Source organism: Thamnophis elegans, chromosome 15, assembly GCF_009769535.1.
Source record: "Thamnophis elegans isolate rThaEle1 chromosome 15, rThaEle1.pri, whole genome shotgun sequence".
Taxonomy (NCBI): Eukaryota; Metazoa; Chordata; class Lepidosauria; order Squamata; family Colubridae; genus Thamnophis; species Thamnophis elegans.
In genome coordinates, this window is record NC_045555.1 from 23,068,625 (window position 1) to 23,081,815 (window position 13,191).

At 42.6% G+C, this 13,191-nt stretch overlaps 1 protein-coding gene across 1 annotated transcript in view; it reads right to left on the bottom strand.

Annotated features, from left to right (window-relative positions):
* The window catches only part of LRMDA (leucine rich melanocyte differentiation associated), a 978,066-nt gene that overhangs the window by 400,909 nt on the left and 563,966 nt on the right, over positions 1-13,191 (bottom strand). The window contains exons 3-4 of the mRNA XM_032231521.1: positions 12,347-12,473; positions 3,958-4,097 (exon numbers count right to left, since the gene is read on the bottom strand). Of these exons, the coding sequence (XP_032087412.1) occupies positions 3,958-4,097; positions 12,347-12,473 (267 nt within the window). The remainder of the gene's footprint in view (positions 1-3,957; positions 4,098-12,346; positions 12,474-13,191) is intronic.

Consider the following 13,191-nt stretch of genomic DNA (forward strand, 5'->3'; position numbering starts at 1 on the left):
GTGCACCAGCCACCTGGTCTTTGAGTTTCTGGCGCTCTGGTGCATACGCACACCTGCACGCACATTCCACTTTGAGCACTTGGTGCCAAAAAGGTTCACCATCAGTGATACAGGAGGTCACCAAGAGACCAAAGAGACTCTCCATCCTGGTCCCACCAGAGATCACTCACTAGCCTCATCAATGCCATTTCAGCACTATGCCCAAATATGACCCCATATCGAAAAGGGGGACGCACATAATCTGCTTCCTCTGATAGCCCAACAGCTTCTCAATGACCTTATCCAAAAAAGACAAACCTGAAAATAGGACAACAATTGGCACTGCCGTTGGGTCCAACCCAGTATTGGGATTCAATATTTTTTACTACCACATCTGTGGGGGTGGTGTGGCTTGGTGGGTGTGGCAGGGGAAGGATACTGTAAAATCTCCATTCCCTCCCCACTCCAGGGTAAGGTTACATCAAAATCCCCATTCCCTCCCTACTCCAGGGGGAATGATATTGCAAAATCTCCATTCCCACCCCACTCTGGGGCAACCCAGAGGTGGTATTTGCTGGTTCTTCGAACTACTCAAAATTTCCACTAGCGGTTCACCAGAACTGGGCAGAATCGGCTGAAACCACCTCTCGTCCAACCGTGCTTTTTTGAAGATAGTTTAAGACTCTGGTTTTGGTGGACTGAAGAAAGCACTGAAAGCATGCTGCTAAAATGTAAACACATGTGAGAATTGGAAACTGGGCTATTCACTAAAGAATAATTTAATATTTCAGGCAAGAAAATAGGCTTAGCCTTGACCAGTACTTTAAAAAGCTGAAACTGTGATGGGAAAATAGAAAGTAATTAACTTCTACAATACAGCCTCCCCCACAGGCACAACGAAGCATGCAAATTCAACAGGCATAAAATTCCAAACTGTTTTGTCCTGATATTGCTATTATGGTTAAAAGAGCTCACGTACCCCACATATCCATAGACTATATCACCTTAAGACAACTGAAGAAGTACAAATTATGCACAGCATGTATGGTTTTCTGTGAAAGTGCAGTAATAATTCCTGTCTTAAAGCAGCTCTGATGGTTCTTTAACACTGGCAGCCAATTATACCAAACAGGGCTAGAGAGAAACATAGCTAGGTTGGCTTAACGATTACAAATGGGAAGAGGGCTCTTGAAACAATTCATTCCCAATTTTGGGGAGCTCCGCTGCATATTCCAGGCCCTTTTTTCTTTCTGCTTGTTTCCTTGAATGCTAATATGAAATCATGCACAGATCTATTTTGCTGTCAAATTTAAAGAAAGGGCTGGAGCCTGAAAGCCTAATTGGTGATGCTTGGTGCTGCCTGTGTGATAATTTATGGAAATGCATGAGGCTGTTGAGAGTTTGGGGTGGTGCTGCTGTTTCCAAGAGAACTTTGCTGAGTCAGTGGTTTGCAATGAATGACTGTCTTGGTAGGGATCTATTATCAGGAGGATAGGATTTGCAAAATCTTGGCTCAAAGAAAAGCTGGTGGAATGCAAAAGCACTTAGACTTATATACCACTTTACAGTGTTTTATAGCCGTTTACAATGGTTTACGGAGTCAGACTATCACCCCCAACAATCTGGGTCCTTATTTTACCCACCTTGGAAGGATGGAAGGATGAGTCAACCTTGAGCCTGGTGAGGTTGCAGCAGAGGAGGGTTGCTACCAGTTCGCACTGCTTCAAGATGAGCCAGTAGTGGAAATTGCAACTGAATTGCCGAACCGGTAGGGACAGCAGGCTGGCCACGCTCTCAAAGTGATTCCTTGGTCACCCATGCTGTTGCTGGCATGTTTTTTAGTCCTTTTTAATGTTATGCGCATTCACAGAACAATTAGACAACTGAGCACATGGGCGCAGCAAAGCGCAGCGAACTGGCAGTAATGTCGGCAGCAAACCACCACTGGATTGCAGGCAGCCGGCAGTCAGCAGAAGTAGCCTGCATTACTGCACTCTAACCACTGCGCCACTGTGGCTCATAGGCACTGTATGGAAGTGAACAATTTATACAATGGGGGGGATATTAATGAAATCTGCATACGGGAACTTATCATCAGATTGCATTCCGTGGGTCACCTCTGTTATATATAATTGTTCTATAAGACCACAGTGTCTCGTGTGGTTGGGACCCTGGGTTGAAGGTTAGCAAATTCATGTTCGAGACCTGAGTGCTGCTGTGGGCTGGGGTGAGCTCCCATCCTTTGCTCCAGTTCCTTCTGGAGACATGAAAGGGCATGCTTTCATGGGCATCTCCTGGGCAATGGTGATGTCTCCGTCTAATCTTTTCAACCCAGAAGCAACTTAGTGTGTGATGCTGTAGAAAGCCAGCAACACCCCCCCCAAAAGATATTTTGGGAAATATTAAAAAATGCAGAATATTATATTACCCTAATGGAGAAACATTGTTTTTTTTTCTTTTAGGGCAGAAACCAGACTCAATCTTTCTTAATAGCCCCTGGCAGATATTTTGTACCCATTAAGAAAGATTGGGCCAGTCTATTCAGCCCCAATTTCCCTGCCCCAAGCAGAAACTAAGGAAGCCAGCTTTTGGAAATGAAGATTCAGTAATCCATTAAGAAGGACTCAGTCAAGACAGAAACTCAGATAAGCAACAAACAAAAGGTTGGCAAAATTAGCTCAAACACCTAGCATTTACATTTCCTCTTTTGTCTATAGAGCCAGCTATGACCCCTACATAACCTCTACATGGCCCATAGTAATCTAACAACAGCCAATAGAATACATGTTCTTAAACAGGAATAGAATGTTCAAGTGCAAAGGCCAAAATAAGGTATAACCCACCTCCTACTCTCAACTCCTTTGGGACATGATGGCTCAGTGGCTAAGACTCTGAGCTTGTCAATCAGAAAGGTTGGCAGTTCAGCGGTTCAAATCCCTAGTGCCGCGTAATGGAGTGAGCTCCTGTTACTTGTCCCAGCTTCTGCCAACCTAGCAGTTCAAAAGCACGTAAAACATGCAAGTAGAAAAATAGGGACCACTTTTGGTGGGAAGGTAACAGCGTTCCGTGCGCCTTTCGCATTTAGTCATGACATGATCACAGAGATGTCTTCGGACAGATGGGAATGACCAGCACATATGTGCGAGCAGAACCTTTACCTAACTCTCAACTCCATTTTGTCAGCTGCCCAGAATCACAAACCCATGTGGCTCTGCTTCATCCATAAACCATCTTTATAATCAGCCTCCATGTTTCCAGTGTCTTTCTCCCATCTTGGAACTGAACCAGATGGATATTTCTTCCCACAATGCAATATAATTGTTCTTAATAGTCCAATGTATGATAATCCCTGGACTGGATACTTTTATATCAGACAGTGAGAGATTGTAGCAAGTCTCAATGGGACTCAGACCCTGTTTTCAGGTGGGAAAATACACCACACCCCCACTTCTTTCTGTTTCCTTAGCTTTGAGAAAATGGGATACACTGGTATCCCCCATGCATGAGAGAAGGTGGAGGAAGTACATCCTAGTTTAAGATCTAATAAAGCTTCTTTGAAATATGGGATCTTGGAACTGGAGCATCTTACTCCATTGGTTGATTTCAGTGGTGGGATGCTGCCGATTTAACAACTAATTCGGTGAGTGTGTGCTTTGTGTGCGCACGGACTTAAAGCACTTGCACACAGTGCTGAAAGTGGAGCATTTAGAAGCTCAGCTGCTTACTTTCAAAGTCAGCAACAGTAAGTAAAACAGCAAGGGGGGAGAATCAGCTGTGCTGCCAGCTGATCGTCAGCGCTACCGGTTCACCTGAACCGTCCGATCCGGCTGAATACCACCTGATTGATTTGTACTCTCATCTAAAAGAGTCCTGTGTCATAGCTGGGAACATTTAATAGACCATTAGTTCCCCTAAAGTATTTTCTATTTCATCTCAGGAGCCACAGTTAACCACAGGCACAGTCCAACTGATACTCACCTGTATCTCTGGTAATCTCCCTCATCCTTGTCTTTGCAGACCAGCTCGTTTGGACAGGCTGAATTTCCCAGCAAACTAAGGAACTCCAGGGAAGGTGCAACTTCAGCCAAGTGATCCAGCAAGCCCTCCAGCTCTGTTATGTATCCAAGGGTGTGGGTTAAGGATTCCATGATGTTAAACAACAGGGAAAGTTTTAATCAATATTGTGCACATCTCCCACCCCTGTCCTCCAGCATGGTCCCAGGACATGGATTAAGGATTCGAATGCCATTGTGATGAGAGAGTGGCAAATAATTTTAATAAATCTATACATATAAAAATGACTGTGTGTGTGTGTGTCTGTGTGTGTGTGTGTTCCAGCATAACTCTGGAACACCTTGAGCAGTTTCAACCAAATTTGGAATACAGATGACTTACTTTCTGGAGAAAAATACTGTGGGGTTAAGACACTTGTAACACCCCTTGTGTCAGGCCTGCAGCCATCTTTTCTTTGGGATCTTTGGCCTGCCACACATTCTATTATTCTACTATATGTTTTCTATTGTGGGAAAATGGGAGAAGAGATTTAAGGAGTACATACTATGTAGCTATAATAAAATTCTTTCTAGAAAGCCAAGGTCATCCTTTGTCTCTCCACCTCTGCACCTGACCGGAACGGGATGGGGGAAACTGCCAGCATGGCAGTGGGAGATTGAACCATGGGATGGACTTGTGAGTGTGGGGGCAAGATCTTGAACTTTCAACTAGGTGGGGAAAACCGGGAAGCTTTCAGATTCGGGTTTTCCCAGATGTGCCAACATGGCTCTCTTAATAAATTGGAACTTTGAGCAATACTTTGCCTTGGACTCTTGTTTTATTTTGGATGCTATTTGGAACTTTGACACCTGGGGGGGGGGTGTTCTGTTAAGATACAGCCTGTTGTGCCCTATTGCCATACTGGCTTCTACTGTACAGCACCGTGGAGTTGCCATTGTAACCAATTGTGTTGTATACATGATACACAATGACAATAAAGGCTGTACTATGGTAACTGCTTCACAGTACTCCACAAAGGGGCTCGCTCTGCTAAGGGGGAAAATCCAACATTAGAAATTACGTTTAGTCCGCACATTTTTCCCCCTATAAATATATACCTGGGCAACACTGGGTTATCGACTAGTAAATAGATAAACAAGTAGGAAGTGTTTAATGAACACCATGCCATCTCCCTACCAACATGATCCATGGACGCAGATTAAGGGTTCAAGGAAGGGTCCGTGGAGCTCCCTGAGCATGGCTGTTTTCTTGTAGATGTTTCATTACAAACTAGGTAACATTATGAGTGCTAGAAAGGAGGAGGGTTTGCAGAGAGGAGAAGGAGGAGGAAGAAGAATCTGGGGTCCTCTGAGGTTGGTGGTTTTCTTGTAGATATTTCATGACCCAATAAGGTAGCAGAGATGAGGGGAGAAGAAAGAAGAGGAGGATGATTGTGAGGTCCTGAGCCTGTGTGTTTCTTGCAGACATTTATGACCCAATTAGGTAACATCATCAGTGATAAAGGGTTTGCAGAGAGGAGGAGGACTGTGGGGCCTTTGATGCTCTCTGAGCTTGCTTGTTTTCTTGCAGACATTTATGACCCAGCTAGGTAATATCATTGGTGCTAGTAAGGAGTGCAGTTTGCTGTCAGTTTATATCATAGTGTCTTGCCCAGTCAATGTTGGTGGGGATGGTGTTAGAGATTCTTTGGTTGGGCTGTTCGCTGTTGGCTTCTTTGGCAGTTTCCTGATTGGGGTGTTGTTTAGGAAGCTTTTAATCAATATTGTGCCTCTCCCACCCATGCCAACCAACATAGTCCAAGATCATGGACTAAGGATTTTTTGACATTAATAAAAGGGAAACTTCTAATTAACACTCTGCCCACCAGCATATCTTATTATATAACATCACACTATATATACACATGAGGACATGAATACACCCACCCACACGTTCTCATGCAGTGTATATAGATATATATATTGATTGCCATTTAAAGAACTGCAACATTAATTATTTGCAGAAGAAATACTTTTTCTTTCTTTCTTTCTTTGGCTTAAATGGAAAGATCCTAGGATTTATTTCCTCCTTGTTCTCCTCTTCGCTTCTTTTTCATTCCTAGCCGACTGTCTGCAAAACATTAAAAACTTTGACAAAGTGATGGATGTTGCATGGGGAAATGGTTAGCGACTGCTGAAGCCATGAAACTTTTCCAACATGGCAACAGGCAGTTACTTTCACAGTACATTCATCACTAAATATATTACAACAGGTTGGAAAAATGAATTTTGGAAGGGAGTCAAATGACTGCCTCAATATACCATTGGGGCATCTTGGGAAATAGGTTAAGTTTGTTAGCAGAAACGCTTGACTAAAGAAGCTGCTATGAAAGCACAAAGACCCAGTTTAAAGAGAAGGAAGTAATACAAAAAAAATATGGAAAAGAATGCATCTGATGATATCTAATTTGGGTAATCAAACAACCAAGCTCCGAGAGCACCAAGGACCCCTCATTTAATGCATTCTCTATATCAGGTGTGTCAAACTCAATTTCATTGAAGGCTGCATAAGGGCTGTGGTTGACCTTGGGGAGCCAGGTGGGCGTAGCTGACTGGGTGGGCTTGGCCAGCTTGATGCTACACCCCAAACTGCTGGCTTGATCTTTGCTCTTCGCATTGGGTAGACCGGGACAGCCCCGTGGACCAGATCTGACCACATTGCAGACTGCATCCAGCCCATGGGTCTTGAATTTGACACCCTTGCTCTATATCTAAAATTCTGTGAATATTCGTAAATTCTTCTGAATTTGCTGCATTTTTGTATAAGATAAAAATAAAACATACAAAGAATGGTTACAAGAATTGGGTATGGCCAGTCTAGGGGAAAAAAGGACTAGGGGTAGCATGATAGCAGTATTCCAATATCTGAGCGGCTGCCACAAAGAAAAGAGAGTAAACGTATTGTCCAAAGCATCTGAAGGCAAGACAAGAAGTAATGGATGGAGACTAATCAAGGAGAGTAGCAACCTAGAACTAAGAAGAAATTTCCTAATAGTGAGAGCAATCAAACATGGAACAGCTTGCTTTCAGAAGTTGTGGGTGCTCCATCATTGGAGGTTTTCAAAAAGAGACTGGACAACCACTTTTCTAGAATGGTATAGGGTCTCCTGCTCAAGCAGGGAGTTGGTCTAGAAGATCTCCATGGTCCCTTCCAACTCTATTATTATATGTTGTATATATTTGCCAGTTGGGATTATCAGAGTTTCATTGCGTCTTACAAATGTGGACAGTGTGTTTAAGTGAATAAATTTTTTGGGACTTAAGGATTGTATGATGATCTAATTAGTAGTTCTCAGATATTCCCAGGCTTCCCCCATCTTCCCAGGTCAGAGGACGAATGAAGAAGCAGGAAAGAAATTCTAGTCCTGCTAACTTTGAGGGTGAAGTTATGGGGTGAAGGTGGAAAAGGCTATGGCTTCAAGATGTAGCTATAGAGGCAATAAGATTATATATTTAACAATATATTTGAAAGAATGATCTCAAACTTGGATTCAATGTTTACTACTGCTACTACTATTACTACTAGATACAGATTAACAGAGTTGGAAGGGACCTTGTAGGTCATCTAGTCTAACCCCTCACCTAAGCAGACCCTGCACAATTTTTGAGAGATGATAGTCCAGTCTCTTCTTAAAAGCTTCCAGTGGTGAAACTCCCACAACTTCCGAAGGCAACTTCTGTTCCATGGGTGGATTGTTCTCACTGTCAGGAAATTTCTCTCTATTTTTGAATCTCTCCTTGATCAGTTTCCATCCATTACTCCTTGTCTGGCCTTCGGGTGCTTTGGAAAATGGCTTCACCCCCTTCCTCTCTGTGGCAGCCCCTCAATTATTGGAAGACTGCTATCATGTTTCCTCTGGTCCTTCTCTTCTCTAGACTAGCCATGCCGAGTTCCTGCAATTGTTCATTGTATATTTTAGCCTCCAGTCCCGTAATTATCTTGGTTACTACTACTAAGCAAACAAACAAAGTACAGTATACGCATAGAGCTCAAATCCCCAAATGCGCTCTGCCAAATCATAATGACATTAATTTTTCTACAGTGAAGTTCATCCTAAGATGAAGTCCTTTCTCTAACTTTCAGGCACAAAATTATTGATTTCAATCAACCGTTCATTGTTTCATCCATTTGTTTCTGGAGTTTGTCACCACAATTATTATGTGGCTTTCTTAACAAATTCAGGTCGGTTGGGTTGCTTGTCTTTGACTTTGATGTATGGGTTGTTGTTATCTTTGTTATCTCGTGCAGATGGAATATTCCCCACTTTTTCACCTCAATAACTAAAGGGCCATGGCATTGCCCTGGAGCAGGAACAGAAGTTGGCCCTTCAAAACCTTCCTTGACTGTATGCATACCAATTTACATCTTATTTGCGGGAGGCAGAGGAGGAAATGCAGAGATGCAAGACAAGAGCCCCTGTAAGATCCTTGTGAAAGGAGATTGTTTCCTCTCCCCTTTTTAATAGGAGGGCAAAAGTGTGCCTGATGCAGAGCTCAACGCAAATAATTCCCCTCCCCCTTTTTTTGGCTTTCCTTAGGAGTTTTAAATAAGAGCGAAGGAGCAACAGCATAAAAGTCATTCTCTCTCTTATGAAAAACTTCTTTCCAACTTGTTTTTTTAACCTTTTATAGGATATTGTTCAGCACCCCAGTGGTAAAGATTTAGTAGCTTTCTATCATTTTCTATTGGGGAAAGGCATCTTCTTTCTTCCTTCCTTCTCCTTCTCCCTCTCCTCCTCCTCCTGCATTGTCTTCCTCAGCTACAAAGAAATTTCCCATGAGCTTCCTGTTCAAACGGACTCATTGAATGCCCCCTTTTTATGGCTTCAGTTCAGATTTCCATCTTCAAGTACACAATGAATAAACCTTAAAACCAATAGATCTCTGTGGGTGAGAAAGGAATTAAATAAATAAATAAATAAATAAATAAATAAATAAATAAATAAATAAATAAATAAATAAATAAATAAATAAATAAATAGAGTAATGAAGGAGAGAGAGAAAAAAGGAAGAAAGGAAAGAAGGAGAAAAAAGAAAGGAAGAAAAGAAGGGAGGGAGGGAAAGAAAGAGAGAAAGTAAGGAAGAAAGAGGAAAGAGGGAAGGAAAGATAGAAAAGAAGGAAGGGGGAAGGAGAGAGAGAGAGAAAGGATGGAAGGAAGGAAAGAAGGAGAGAGAGAAAGAAAGAAGGAAGGAAAGAAGGAAGGAAAGAAGGAAGGAAGGAAGAAAACAAGAAAGAAAGAAAGAAAGAAAGAAAGAAAGAAAGAAAGAAAGAAAGAAAGAAAGAAAGAGGAAAAAAAAGAAAGACAAGGAAGGGTCTTTTATAAACTAAGATGCAAACAATGAATGGAAAGCTCCAGAAGGTTCTTAGTTACTTGCATTCTTTTGAACCTAACTTATAAAAGATGTTATGCTAAAGGAAAACAGTGATCTCTGTAAAATGATTCATATTATTCTGAATTTCTTAGCCGATTAGGAGGTTGCTAGCACTTCAAGGCTGGGCTACTTTTTCCCACCACCATTCTAGGATTTGTCTCTTCAAAAATATCTGCTGTAGATTGTCCAGTTAAGAGGTTTGCAGGCAAAGAGGCCTTGGGGGGTATTAACACTACTATATGGAATGCCTTTCATTCTAGTTAATTCCTTCTTAAATTCCTGCTTAACATGGTCAGCAGAGGAAGTTCATGAAGAGTGACTCAAACAGCCTCTCTTCCTAGCATGCATAGTTCTCTCAGAGGGGTGAGAGAGACAGCTAAAAATGTGACCTAGAAGCCACATCTCTCAACTCTTTCAAAAAGTAATCAATCTCCAGATTGCCATATTATCATATTTATTTCCATAGATAAAACTGTTTTCCCCTTTATTGGACTGTATTGATCATAAGGTTAGATCAGGAGACTTCTAATCTATCCATCCATCCATCCATCCATCCATCCATCCATCCATCCATAAATGGCTGTATGTGTGTGTTTGTGTGTGTATGTTCCAGCATAACTCTGGAATACCTTGAGCAATTTCCTTGCTACACATATGATTTACTCAATGAAAACAAATGCTGTGGGGGTAATACACCTCTAATACCCCTCAGGGTATGTATGGGTATGTCCGGGTGGGTGTGCTCCAGCATAATTCTGGAATGCCTGGGCTGCCAAAATGAAAAAGACTGAATTATATCCATAGTGTCAAGTCACAGTACTTTTGACAGTGATAGTGTGCATTTTGGATTCACGTTCTGTTAAGATACAGGCTGTTGTGCCTTCAAATGACTTCCACTATACAGCACAGTGGAGTTGCCATGGTAACGGCTTCACAGTACTCCACAAGGGGGCTCCCTCTAATACAGGATTGGGATAAATCCATATCCGGGCAACACTGGGTCATCAGCTAGTCTCTAATAAACTTTGATTCTGTCTTGGGTCTTTTAAGCATTTGATGCAAACCACACAGTGAACAGTCTGCCAACAGAAATGGTCTCCACACTTCAGTATGGAACCACACCTACCTCTTTTACATCAATTTGACTGAAAGCAACCTGATTAGAATCCCAGGTGCCTGATATCTCTACCATTTCCCTTGGCACCTATCAGTCTCCAGGCCTCACTAGATTTATCTGACTTTACATAATTTGGATATTTTAACTACCGTAGGGAATATTTCCTCAATGTGGAATTTCCGTGAGTTTGTGAAGGGAGATGGCTGCTGAGGGAGAAGTTCCCACAAAAGATCGAAATGGAGGCCCAGCTGGGAAGAGAAACCTCATCTACAGCAGTTCTCTGTTTTGGAACCCTCTCACTCTAGAGATGCCTCAATATCCTTACAAGTCTTCTGCAGGACCATCAGTAGTGTACTGCTCAACTATCCCTCAGTGACTGATTCTTGATGTTGGGTTTGGAGTAAACATCTTGTATTGTCTACAGTTGCTGATCACTTCATTAGCTTGCTTTACAAATGGATGTTTTCCAGTGAATGACCAAAATGTCTACTTTCTGTCCTGTCCTGTCCTGTCCTATCCTATCCTATCACATACATACATACATACATACATACATACATACATACATACATACATACATACATACATACATAATATAATATAATATAAAACACATTCTATTTTATTTCTACATTATATTCTGTTCTGTTCAAATCTATCCTATTGTATTGTGTTGTGTTGCATTGCATTGTATTGTGTTGCGTTCTACTCTACTCCACTCCACTCCATTCCACTCCACTCCATTCCATTCTTATTCCATATTCTGTTCTGTTCTGTTCCATTCCATTCCCTCTAAAAAGTTGTTGCGGCCAAGAACAATAATAACCTAATAGATCTGTGGCTGAAATGACAGAGACTCAACCAATTTACATAAACTATGGCTTTAAGAAAAAAAATAGAGCCATAGTTATCATTACAATACACATATTTATGAAGGGGCCCCCATCAGTATTAGAGCATGCAAATATTGCATTCATTAACACCGATTAACGGTTCGATTGCTGTTACTTCTCTCATCCTTGGAGGCCTCACAGTTTCGTGGCTAGAGTTTTGCAATCCTGATAATATCTCAAAAACCTAGACTGACAGTTTCAGATCCAGGCCAATGCCACACTCAGAATGAAACTGAGCATGCACTCTTCCTCAGCTTCTTCTGCATGCTACTAGCCTTTGCAAGAAAGATATATGTGTGCATATATCCAAGGATAGAGGAAAATTTCAAAAGTTCAACTGGTTTGAATGAGCAAAACACAACCTGTAAGTACCAAAGTAGCCACACGCCAGCTGTCTTTCCCAGCACCAAATAGCACCCAACTGTCTGAAATGCTGTTCTGGTGCCTACTTACTTGAGCGTTGAGTCTAATCCTCCTAAGGAAATCAAGAATTCAGGATGCACAAACCTCTGGATTGCCTTGTTTCATTGCATCCGATCTTCCACTAGAGGTCAGCCTTCTCCAGAATCAAAAAAAAAAAAAAAAACCCAAACCCCAGCCGGATTCCTTCTTCCCGAATAAAATTGGCTGTTATTTCCACTTTTTTTTTTAGTTTCTTAACAAAGATTCCTTCAGAGCCACAAACTACAGCCTCACACCTCTTTCCCTCCCTCTTGTTTTAGAGGAAAAGAGACCAAGGCATCCTGCTTATGAAAGAACCACTGTAAACCTTCTGGCTAAGGAGGGAAAAGGAGACCAGGGTATTTACTGCCTGCGTCTAAAACCACATTTGACATTCTTTCATGGGGCTGCCACAGAAAGATGGACTGGGCAGCTGGCAGAGTCTCCCCCCCCCCTCGTACACACACACACCTTTGTTTTCAAAAGGATATTTGGTTCTTGTTGAGCATCAGGGTATGAAGGTGTGGCAAGCTGGGTAAGTGGAGGTCACTTTGGAGAAGATTGTTGTCCAGAATGAGCTCTTCCAAGCTGCTGAAAGCCTGCAGTCCTTCCAGGGATCTGTAATAAGAAAGGGGGGAAATGACCCTCCAATGCAGGGGTGTCAACTCTAAGCCCGGGGTCCGGATCCAGCCTACGGAGTGCTTAGATCTGGCCACCATGGAAACAGTGATGTACCAGCCTGCGGTGCTTCTGCCAGTGAAAACGGGCTCCTGAGCTCTGTTTTCGGCTGCCACAGCCTCCTGCAATCCTCTGTCAGTGGAAATGGAGCTTGCACGCGGCCCTACCATTTTCACTGACAAAGGGTTGCAGGAGTCCATGGCAGCTGAAAACGGAGCTTGGGAGCCCATTTTTGCTGGCAGAAGCACTCTGGGCCAGTTCTTTGCTGTTTCTACTGGCAGATCACTCGGGTGACCAGTGGCGCCCCTGACAAGAGTGACACTGAGCTGGGCATGCACACCCTGGCCACGCCCCCCTCCCCCCTGAGGTAAATCACAACCCTGATGAGGCCCTCAATGAAATTGAGTTTGACACCCCTGCTCTAGTCAATCCAAGATGAGCCTGATGATGAGCTGAAATACGTATTTTAACCTCCCCTTTGAAATGAACCCGGAAGCACTTGGGTTTCTGTCCTGTCAGGAGGGCAAGAATGACAAGAATTAGTGGGAAAGGGAGCGCCAAGGCAGCAACCCATCGCTCACTTCCTGTCAGCATGAAAGATGGAGGTCGCTTAGTGAATAGCCAAGATCCCAAACAAAAAAAGGTTCAGATATGAGCC